This window comes from Colossoma macropomum, unplaced genomic scaffold (assembly GCF_904425465.1).
Source record: "Colossoma macropomum unplaced genomic scaffold, Colossoma_macropomum, whole genome shotgun sequence".
Lineage (NCBI taxonomy): Eukaryota > Metazoa > Chordata > Actinopteri > Characiformes > Serrasalmidae > Colossoma > Colossoma macropomum.
The window spans coordinates 3,046,086-3,058,524 of record NW_023494788.1 but is presented as its reverse complement, the minus strand read 5'-3'; the positions used below and the strand labels follow the sequence as shown (position 1 = coordinate 3,058,524).

Below are 12,439 nucleotides of genomic sequence, written 5' to 3'. Positions count from 1 at the left end.
CCCAAACAGCAGCGTGTCCTCACCTCTCCTTCCTCACACACACACACACACACACACCTGGAGATGTGCGGTCGCTGTCTAAGCACGACAGAACATCCGTCTGTACATAAACAGAGTGTGAGTGTTATGGAGTCAGCCTGTCTCAGCTTATCTCTTCTCCAGAACATCTCTTCCTCTCAGCAACTCAGCCATGACTCTCTCACACGCAGATATACTCATAATATAGGCCACACAAATTACTGAACACAATACATAAAACTTATTATAATACCTTTCTAACAGGATCAGTGATTTCTGTTTGTTTTTGCATTTGTCAAATAAAAATAAAATAATCCTCCTTTGCTGTAAAATAAAGCTCTGCTAACAGTTTTAACAATAAATGGTCTTAAACGCTGAAGTTAATGTAAAACTGCTGATTCACCCTTTAACCCTGAGGATTGACACACAGACTGCTGGCCACCATAGCAACACAGTCTCGCCTAGCTAGTAGCTAACGAAAAGGCAAAGAGAGAGATTTAAGACTAACATCGATAATTTGGAGACAAATGGACTGATTTGCATTTATAATCACTCCAGCTGGTTTCCTGATACGTTTAATCTCTAGAGAAACTGTCAAACACTGAAAAATAAGTCGTGAAGCTGAGGTCAGATTCTCATTCGCCAGCTTTTCGTTTGAATTTTCCCATTACACCTGAAATGGTGCAACAGTTACATTCTGTTGTTCCATTTAAGGTGCAACAGAAACATTAGAACAAGAAGCTGCCGAATGAAGCGACTTCAGCCTCGTAAAAAATTCACAAGAAACTGTTCTAATTTTGTGGAAAAGTTTCCTGCTGGAGATGCGAGAAAAGTGGCTATAGCTGAGCTAAATCCTAAAGCAGAGCAAAGTAAGTCTGAATTTTCGTTTATATTATATATATATATATTTTTTTTTAGTAAGTTCTACTTACAGGGTTCCTATTTTCACAAAACCTCACAGACGAAACTGAGGTTAGGTCATTTAACAACTTTCACAAAACTTTAAACGCAAAAGCTGTACAGAACAAATCCAATTCAATCTAATGAGAAAGATCTAATGAGCTTCTGGCCACACTCTTCGGACAGATAGGGTGTAGGTTTTAGTCCTTTAGTCAAGGTTTTTAGGGATAAGCACCTGATTGCCAGGCTCTAAGTAGACAGTTAACCAGCTTCAGCTGTGTTAAAGTTGCTAGCAAGCTAATTTATGGTAGTAGCGTACACTGCTAGCTACTGTACCAAGCGATGTGCAGCATCATCAGCGTAACAGACTTTGTGGTCAATTTTGGAGAAACAGCTGTAAAACCTGTATTTATACCTTTAACTGTCAATGAATCATTTGGAACGTCAATACAGTGTCAAACATAACTGAATATGGCCTGACCTGACATGTTATGTTGCACAGCTGGTAATGCATCACCTCCAATTCACAGTTGACATACATTTTGATCACAAACAGGGGCGATCTGATGATTGTCTTTTCCTACAGCATAACTAGTTCGCTGGCTGTCTAATGTTAGTCCAAGCTGATAGCATCAGAGCAGTTCATGTAGCTAAGCTATTGAAGTAACTGATTTGATCTGACCCTGTTAGTGGTCATTAAAGTTTGTAGGATACGAGTCTAATGATGAGGAAGCCAGACAGAAAAGTGTAAGGCAACATTAAGAGCCAGAAGTCTTTGGCTGGGTGACAGGCTAACCTACTTAGCATTAGCGCCAACTTACTCCACTTGGCAGTGAACTTCATTACATCATTAAACACATGCATGTACTCAGCTGAGAAAAAGTAATTAGACCAAATGGTGAATGATCAGATAATGTGGCTCCCAGATCAGCAGTGCAGAAGGAGACAGCACACAATGGATAATGTTAGTGGTTGGGTGATGTGGCAAAAATATAACGACTTGATATGTCAAGATCCAGTAGTGCCACATTTAATCAAATACTATAAATATAAGGATTTTTATTCTGAATTTGACAGTGCATGGAACTAAATCAAATTATACAGGACTTATTATGCTGTCTTTGTAATGAGACGTGCAGTTGGTCATTGACAATACCACAATATGCTTAGAAAAGCATTATGTGACAGACTGTGACATAATTTATCACAATTTTATTAAATAGTCATAATTAATAGGTTATGCTATTACATTACTATGTTACGTTAATAAAGAGGCACCACTTTTTCACTAGCAATGCATATATATATATAGGAATTTTTCATGTACATATCTACCAGTGCTGATACATAACCAATATATGTTTAGAAATGCAGTAATTGGCACTACATCTAGAAAGATTAACGTTACAGAGAAATGTAGAAAACTTGTTCGTAGAGTGTTACAAGTGCTGTAAAATGAATATAATGATTAAAATGCAAATATTTTAGTGCAGTACACTGATAGAAATAAAGGTTCTGTGCAGGTACATTTTTCGTTCATCAAGGTACAAACAATGTAAATGTTCCCTCAAAGGTACAACAGTGGTTTTAATGTCCAATGGTGCACCTTAAATACGTTTTTCAAGGTGAAAAGTTCGTATTTGTACCTTTTCATAACCGAATGTTTTAAAATAGAACAGTAAAATAAAAAGCCTGGAGACGAGACGGGGTGTGTGGAGTCGTACAGCTTAGAGAATATCATTTCAATGGATTATGGTACAGTTCTGTTCCCTGACTAAAGGTACTGAGATGTACCCTTGAAGGTACCACCCCAGTGACAAGAGGGGAAAAGCCCCAGTGACAGTTTAGTACCTTTATTTCTGAGAGTGTAGCTTAGCATCACCATTGGACAGGACAATAAATACATCTACATATCTAAATATCGGGCAAATCTAACATCTGTCCAACGCTGATATCTCCTTTAAGCAAATATCTGCCGATACTGATGCAGTTCTGATATCATCGTGCAGCCCTCACATTGTATTAACGTAACGTTTTTACTCTGGAACACCTGAAAGTGATTTTGTTCCTGTTTTTTATTGCGTTCTGTGAAACGTGTCATTCATTTATATTATATGTGTTGGCAAAAACGGTGACTGAGCTTCAGCGAGTGGATTAAAGAGATCACCTGACCACATTACTGTGTCTGCCTCTGGAGCTCTGAGTGAATGACCTGACCTGATGAATATCCCTCACACGCACTGACCTGTAACCATTCACACGTGCTCCAGCTCCATAACAGAGCTCAGCTTTTCCACAACCTGAGACAGTGTTTACACATCTAAACACTCTCCTCTTTCACTCCTTCCTTCTCTCCTTTCTCTCTCTGTTAGTTGCTCTTTCTTCCTCCATTTCCCTCTCTTTCTCTCTCGCCCTACCTCTGTCTCTCTGTCCTGCTTCACATGCTCATCCAAAGCTTCTTCTGAAATGAAGGATATGAATAGTGAGTTTGTCCCCCTTTGCTGCAGTAACAGCCTCTATTCTTCTGGTAAGGCTTTATACTAGATGTTGAACACTGCTGTGAGGATTTGACTGTGCATTAGTGAGGTCAGGTACTGATGTTGGGTGGTCAGTTCTGGATCACTACAACTTATCCTAAAAGTATTTGAATGGAGCTCCATCACTCTAGAGAACGCAGTTCCACTGCTCCACAGCCCAATGCTGGGGGGCTTTATTACCCTCTAGCCCATGCTAGGCAGTGTACATGGAGACCTCAGGCTCATGTACAGCAGCTACAGAGCGTCCCATTCTATTGGTCAGTGCTTTTCTATGGAGATTATACAAGCTGTATCAGCAATGGGTGACCTTTACGTCGCTAACTTCACCAATTAGAAGGGCCGTCTGGACACTTTTGGACTGTATAAGAGGGTGTGCCATTATATCAGTGTCATGCTGTATATTCATGTCTTTCTCCCTCTCTCTCTTCCTCTACCTCAGGGATAATGGGGGGAGGTTGACCTGTGACTTGAACAGTGGCGGTTTTATCCGGACATTGTGGCTGATGCCAGCTGCGGCTCAGCAGGCAATTGACCTGGTGAGTGTTGGCTGCTGGGCCACAGTACGCACACCCAAACAAACCCAAAAACACTTTCACGATATTATTCACGGTAACACACACAAATGAAATTGCTTTTATACAGCAGCTCTGAAAAATAAAGAAAAAGCTAAAGCAAAGAAGCCTCAGACGTTGCACCAAACGTGCTTTAATATGAGAAACTCCTTCCGCCAAAAAAAGTAGTACCCTTTGGAGCCATAAAACGGTGTGAATATCAGGGTGGGCTCAGTTTTTTCATTGTTTTCCAGAACAGCTAAATGTGGTTTTGTTCCAGTCAGTCTATAAAGCATTTCAGCCCATCTGTTTGCTGAACTGTATTCTAGTTCTGGCTGCTTCCAGTTTCTTTAAGCTGAGGTTACACTACATGACTTTTACCCCGATTTTAGCCCCTATTTTCAGTCTGGCCAAGTCTGTGCTGGTCACCTCTGGTCTGCAGATTTTTGGGTCTGTCAGAGTCGACAGTTGGAGAGAGAATCGAGTCATGTGTGAGGGGCGCAGACTCAGATTTTTGGCCTCCTGATCGCGTTTCAGAGTTCATCAAACGTTTAATTTTTAAAAAATGAGAGCAGGAAAGAAGAAAATAAAGCAAGTACACAAAGAAAAATTGAGAAAAGTCACTCAAGTGTGGAGCGGAGCTCACACTTCTTGCGAGTTCAGCGAGTTCCGTTCGGTTCAGCAGCAGCTAAAAAGTTGAGTCGTGTGTGATCCCTAATCGTTTAGTGTGTTATCCCTAATATTTCAGTTGCCCAAAAAAAAAACTGTTGTTGTTCACACCTGATGACTGAAAACCCTGCTTTGGATCAGAGTCAGGTTCAGAATTTGATGTAGTCCGGTGGTCATTTTCTTCTTCAGAATCGGACCTAATTGCGCTACGTTTGAAGTTATCTAATGTATACACTTTGTGTTTTTCTATGCGCTAAAGTAGCTTTGAAATTTAGTAACAGTTAGCTACACTGTAGAATGGGTCGTTTCTCAGCAGCCAGGGGTCAGCGAAATGAGATACAGTGAAGAAAACAATGTTATTTGTGAGTTGAATTCTTCTCAATCAATCAAAATATGTTTCATTTTTTGCATAATTTGAAAATGCCAGCCCGCGTGTGAAGATTTCCTAATGAATGGACCAATAGAAATGGCTCAAAATTACTAATTAAAATCTTGTTACATTAACTTACATTAAAAGTTCATTTAACAGCTCCTGAGTGATGCTACAGCCATATGGGAGTTCAAGACAGCACAATTGGCCTCTCTCTCTGGGTGGGTAGGACAGTGACACTGTGTGAGCGGCAGTTAAAAAAGATGTGGTGGCGCTTCACAGGTCTCAGAGGAAGCCTGTGTTTGCCTTCGCCCTCCTAGCGCTGGTGGTATCTTGTGATTGGGGGAGTCCTAACTAGTGGGTGGAATTGGAAATGACTAAATTGGGGAGAAAATTGGGGGAAAAAAAAGTTAATTGAACAGTTTCTTCTTCTTCTGTAAAGTTATGTTTTTGGAGATATGATTATGTTTATGTATGTACAGGTGTGTTTTCAGAACCGCTGCAAGGTGCAGGTCATTGAAAAAAAGCTGCCCCGGGTCAGTGTGTGTATCAGAGCTTTAGAGCAGCTTGAGTTACCCCCCCGGAGTCTCCCTGCTGCCCCACTTTACTGCACATATGCAAGGGCAAGGTGAGACCATCCTGCAGGTCACACAGCATCAGCGGGCGGGGACACGTGCCAAAACACTTATCTGCTGCACACCCGTGTGTGTGTGTGTGTGTGTGTGTGTGTGTGCGCTGACCCACTTTGCTGGGCTCTAATCCGCCTCATACAGTCCCACTGTGAGCTCTACCGACACACTGTCACATGTCGCTCTGAGCAGAACAGACGAGAAAAACTGTGATATTAATAACAGAAGAACACAAACACACAATGAAGCAGATTCACAGAGGACACACACACACACACACACTGACCTGGAATCAGAGAGAGAGATGGAAAGACATGGAGGGAGATGGGGAGGGAGAGAGAGATGGAGAGAGATGGAGAGATGGAAATAGAGACAGAGATGGAGAGAGAGAACAGAAACAGGAAGAAAGATATAGAGAGCAAAAGAGGAAGAGAGAGAAAGACAGGCCAAATGAGGATGAGAGATTACAAATGAACAGTGCAGAGAAAGTGATAGAGAGAGAGAGAGAGAGAAACTAAAGAGAGAGAGGGAGGGAGAGAGAGAGAATGCAGAGAGCAAAGAGAAACAGAAAGAAAGAAAGAAAGAAAGAAAGAAATGCAAAAAGAAGAAGAAAGAGATTGTGTGAGTAGTGGAGAGAGAAATAGAGAGGGAGAGCCAGAAAAGAGACAGAGATGGGAGGGAGAAGGACAGAAAAAGAGAGAGAGAGATGTAGAAAGAGGGTGATGGAGACAGAGAGATGGAGAGAGATAGAGAATGAGGGGTGAGAGAGAAAGAGAGAGAGAGAGAGAGAGAGTGAGAGAGAGTGAGAGAGTCCTCCTCATCCTCCTTTCTGAGTCAGTGTGTTAAGCACAAGTGTCCTTTCTCTTTGTCTGCCCTTCATGTCTCTCTCTCTCTCTCTCTCTCTCTCTCTCTCTGTTTCTTTCTTCACCTCTCTCTGACTGTCCCCCCAGTAGTCTGGCTAGACTGGACCAGATTACTGATGAAGGGAACTATTAAGAAAGAACAGAAAGAGGTTCTATGTGTTATTAGCGTTCTGGCTGCTGCTGTCGCTACAGACACGGTGCTGTAACTACTGAAAGCAGTCAGACTGGCTGAACGGTGAACCACGTTACACCACCAAACAACAGTCAGCATTTACCCCACAGTGGGCTGTTTGACATTTTAACTCGCTACAGCCGTTAGGCTAAAGCTATGAGTTGGCAAACTGGCTAACTTAACCAAAAAAACAGTAAAAACACAAAAGTGAACATTTTAACATTTGGGTTGTGACCCCTGATGTTTACAGAAGCCAGGGAGCTACAACCAGGACACCAAATATCTTCCTGCATTTGTGTAAGTTTTCTGTCTTCAAGTCATCATTAAAGTGGAGAGAAGGAACGAATGTTAGTAGAGCAACATAAATGACGTAGATGAGTGATGACAAACTAAAAGGTAAAGCTAACAAATTAGCCACGCAGCTTTTCACTAGCTAAAAGGCAAATCATGTATTCTACGCTGTGTATCCTTTCCAGAGCTAAATACTTTTTGTTTTTTAAATGATTAACTCTTGTTAATCTTGTTCCAAGACCAGTGCGACTGAGCTATACCGCTAATGCTAGCAAGCACTGATGTGCTTATTAGCCTGTACATCAGTGGCTAGTGCAGTGACGCTGACGTGGTGGTGGCATGTTAGTGTGTGTTGCGCTGGTGCGAGTGGATCAGACACAGCAGTGCTGCTGGAGTTTTTAAACACCTCAGCGTCGCTGCTGGACTGAGAACCAAAAACATCCAGCCAACAGCGTCCTGTGACCACTGATGACGGACTAGAGGATGACCAACACAAACTGTGCAGCAGCAGATGAGCTATCGTCTCTGACTTTACATCTACAAGGTGGACCGACAAGGTAGGAGTATCTAATAGAGTGGACAGTAAGTGGACACAGTGTTTAAAAACTCCAGCAGCACTGCTGTGTCTGATCCACTCGTACCAGCACAACACACACTAACACACACCACCATGTCAGTGTTACTGCAGTGCTGAGAATGACCCACCACCCAAATAGTACCTGCTCTGTGGTGATCCTGTGGGGGTCCTGGCCATTGAGAAAACAGGGTAAAAAAGGGGGGGCTAAAAAGTATGCAGAGAAACAGATGGACTACAGTCTGTAATTGTAGAACTACAAAGTGCTTCTGTATGATCAGTGGAGCTGATAAAATGGACAGTGAGTGTAGATGCAAGGAGATGTTCCTAATAAAGTGCTCAGTGAGTGTATATTCCGTATATAATGATATAGTATTCGGCCGCCTGCTGACCTCCAACACCCTACGTGCCTCCTCGCCCGGAAGTGCAGGGCTCATGTGAGGCCGGTTCAGGTGTTTTGTTTGTAGGTCATGTTTGGGTCTGAACTCTGGCTCCATCTGTCCACAGATGTGTCCATTCAGAGAGAAAAATCACCGCCAGACAGAACACACGCGATTAAAACAACAACAGGACCACCAGGAGGGACAGAAGGATAGAGAAAGATAAGGTGGAGAGATAAAGAGAATAGAGAGAGTAAAGAGAGATAATGTGAAAGAGAGATAATGAAAATGTGTGAGTAGATAGATAAATAGATAGACAGATAGATAAATAGACAGACAGACAGTTAGGTAGACACAGATAGATAGAGATAGATAGACAGATAGATAGACAGACAGACAGACAGATAGATAGACAGACAGACAGACAGACAGATAGATAGATAGAGATAGATAGATAGATAGATAGATAGATAGATAGATAGGGAGTGAACTCAGCGTCCCTGTGACTCAGAGGCAGTGTTTGTGTTTCAGTCAGTAGGATTTAATCTGAGTCTGGATTAGTCTCTGCCACATCACAGATTACTGTCCCAGCTGCTGAATGACCAAAACACACTCATACAAACCAACTGAATCCAGGAATAGTGATTGTGGAGCTGCGAGAGAGGATTTACTGAACTAGTAAACAATAATCAGTCAAGCTGGGATAAAACTGCTGTCATTTAGATTATGAATCATATCAGATTCTATATGTACTGTTCTACTACTTTGCCTTAATCTGACTGTATATGCTTTTGCAGAAGAGACAAAGGACTAAATGCAGATGTGAGCAGTATTATTTAGCTTTGGCTGCGTCTGTTGGCTGAGCTGCTGATGTGTCATTTCTCAAAAGTGATGAGTTGAGTGTGAAACTGTCAGGATTTGCTTTTTTCACTGTCCTGTTAGTGCAGCAGTGCTCGAATACGAGTGTCTTTGTGTAGTCTTTGAAACAAAACCACCATACAGTACTGTGTAAAGGTCAGAAACCAACAATTTCTAGTCAAAACGGCCATTAAGTACAACTTATTCATTTTTCAGTGTCAGGAAAAAATGCAGAAATATTATATTTAACAGAAAGTTACACAGGAGCATCAACAACTAAATATAATACATAATGTGTACTGTTTTCGGCATTCAATGTGTCACTCCTCACCTTTATTCCAGCTCCCATTCTTTTCAGGAGACTCACTTTCAGTTCCTCAAAGAATCTGCAGACACACCTCCAAAGTTCAGTCTTAGAAGCTGGTTGATCATTTTCTGAAGTAATCAAACACATTCAGTGATGTTGAGGTCTGGACTCTGGGGTGGTCAGTCCATTGTTCAGCTTCTTTGTTTGATGTGTCCGTCTCCTTTTCTCAGTGAGGTTCTTCTTGACAGCTACACATCCTTTCAGACCCACAGCGCTGAGTCGTCTTCTCACAGTGGAAGGATGGACAGAAACACCTGTGGATGTTTTCAGATCTGAAGCAGCTTGATTTTCTCCTCTCTCTCAAAGATGAAAGCTTTAAGTGCTGTTTATCTGATGGGGAGAGTTTCGGTGTCTAGCAGGTCTTCCAGGTGATTGTTAGGGCCTCATTTTCTCTGTAGCTTTTGGCCATTTTCAAAACTCCTGTTTTTCATTTATTTTCCTTTGACTTTCTTCTTCCTTATGCAGGTGGATTATCTCATATATAATATAATACGCCTCAGAAATATCTACTGAAAAATGACTTGTACTGACCGTTTTGACAGGAAATTAAATAAATAATGGGTGGTATCTGACTTTTGCACAGTACTGTAAATTTTATATACCTATACTATAAGCTTATATACAATATAACAGTTAGTTCTATGTGAACTTCTATAAGGTCGTCTACAGATGGTCTGTAGTCTCTCTAAGGTAGTCATAGATGCTCAGATTGATGAAGTACAAAAGATTTAAATTAAATTGACATAAATACACCCAAATGTTTGAACTTATTGGTTATTAATTATGTATTAATTGTGCTACATGTTTACATTCAGTCAAATGGTATCCACACATACAGACTTTGTTACTTAATATATTTAATGTTGACATATTTTCAATTTGTAACTCAAACAACCATCTTGGCACATTATTGTTGAGTGTAAATCAGGTTAGAATTTATCCACATGCACATGTAAACTTACCCACGGCTGGTGCGTCGTACTCCTCCCCCAGCAGTATCTCTGGAGCTGAATAAGCGAGCGATCCGCAGCTGGTCATCAGCATGGTGCCGGGCTGGAAGTGGTTACTGAAGCCGAAATCGGTCAGTTTGACAGTTCCTTGCTGTCTAAAGAACACCACGTTCTCCGGCTTCAGGTCCCTGTGGACCACGTGGAGGCAGTGGCAGTACGCGATGGCCCGGACGATCTGGGCAAAGTGGACCTTGGTCGTTTCCTCGGCGACGCCACCCTCGTGGCGCAGGATGTAGTCGTACATGTCGCCGCCGTCGCCCAGCTCCAGGATCAGGTAGAGTTTGGAGTGCGTGTCAATCACCTCGTACAGTCGCACCACGTTGGGGTGCTGCACCAGCTTCATGCAGCGGACCTCCTGCAGCAGGTGGCCCATGGCCAGTGCGTCCAACTTCGTCTTATCGATCACTTTTACAGCCACCAGCTGGCCGGTGAAAACGTGCCTTGCCAGTTTGACCACAGCGAAGTGACCTTTGCCCAGCGTCCGGTCCAGATCGTACAGGCCAGCTATCTTCCCCTCGTAGCCGCTCTTGGTGGCGGCCATTTCGAATCTGTGTGGGTGTGTGTAGGGCAGGGGTCTGTGAGCGCAGGACACTGAAGACCTAGTGGGTCATCACCTGGAGAAAGGACAGAGAAAATACTACATTAAGTATCTATACAGACCTTCTAATTAGTGAATACATATAGCTTGTATTATCTCCATAGGAAAGCATTGGCCAAAAGAATGGGACACTCTGGAGCAGCTGCATACAAACCTAAGGTCACCATATTCAATGCCAAATGTGGGCTAGAACTGACCATCCAACATCAGTACCTGACCTCACTAATGCTCATTCAAATCCTCACAGCAATGTTCAACATCTAGTGTAAAGCCTTCCCGGAAGAGTAGAGGCTGTTACTGCAGCACAAACCTCTGGACAGCTGCAAAAAACTCAAGTAAAACTTTTTACTAAGAAGGGTGCTTAAGGCATTTAATGCAGTGCACTTAAGTCATTAACCGAGATAAATCTGTCTCTTAATGATTTAATTTAAAATATATCTAAACAGCATATATAACAGATAAATAATCAGTACTGGAATATGAGTGTTTTAAAAAGCCCTAAAACAGCCAGAGAATTTTATTTTGGCCAAACAGTGAGTGAATACATTATTGAATATTGATTCTATTCTAATATTGATTCTTAATCTATTCAGTTTGACAAATGAATCGCCACCTTCAAATGTATACACTGTGATACACTGATGCATTGAGTTCCTCACTCCCATACAGAATTTATACATTAGCTTCATAGTAGATACTGAATAGTTTATAGTAGTTACTGAATAATTTATAGTAGATACTGAATCATTTATAGTAGATACTGAATAGTTTATAGTAGATACTGAATAGTTTACAGTAGATACTGAATAATTCACAGTAGATATTGAATAATTTACAGTAGATACTGAATAATTCACAGTAGATACTGAATAGTTTATAGTAGATACTGAATAATTTATGGTAGATATGAATACTTCCTAGAATTTACTGAATAATATACAGTAGATACTGAATAATTTACAGTAGATACTGAATAATTTATGGTAGATACTGAATAGTTTACAGTAGATACTGAATAGTTTATATTAGATATGAATACTTGCTAGAATTTACTGAATAACTTGCAGTAGATACTAAATAGTTTATAGTAGATACTGAATAGTTTTTAGTAGATATGAATACTTTTTAGAATTTACTGAATAGTTTACAGTAGATACTGAATAGTTTACAGTAGATACTGAATAGTTTATAGTAGACAGTGAATAATTTACAGTAGACAGTGAATAATCTGTAGCTGGAGAATAATAACTGAATATCAGTCCTGCGGTTTGAGGGGTTAGCTGACTGAGGTGCACTGACAATAAAAGCCCTTCTGATTGACCTCAGTTAGCTAGTCTTATGATGCTCTGCCTCAGGACCTCAGTATGACTTGCTTATCTCCCATCTGTGTGTGTGTGTGTGTGCGTGTGTGTGTGTGTGTGTGTGTGCGCGTGTGTGTGCGTGTGTGTGTGTGTGTGTGTATGTGTGTGGTGCGTGTGGTGGTGTGGTGGTGTGTGTATGTGTGTGTGTGTGTGTGTGTGTGTGTGTGTGTGTGTGTGATGTGGGGAAGGCTCTGTTCTTGTTAGCATGCATATTTTTTTTACAAGTGTTCAAACATGCTTGGGTGTGTTATGTGTGAAGGCTGGTTCACGCCAGTTTGTGTATGTGTGTGT

General features: G+C 41.4%; 1 protein-coding gene across 1 annotated transcript in view; it reads right to left on the bottom strand.

Annotated features, from left to right (window-relative positions):
• Positions 1-12,439, bottom strand: part of snrkb (SNF related kinase b) — a 46,434-nt gene that overhangs the window by 20,639 nt on the left and 13,356 nt on the right. Inside the window, exon 2 of the mRNA XM_036568055.1 lies at positions 10,142-10,803. Coding sequence (XP_036423948.1) covers positions 10,142-10,730 — 589 coding nt within the window. The 5' untranslated portion in view covers positions 10,731-10,803. The remainder of the gene's footprint in view (positions 1-10,141; positions 10,804-12,439) is intronic.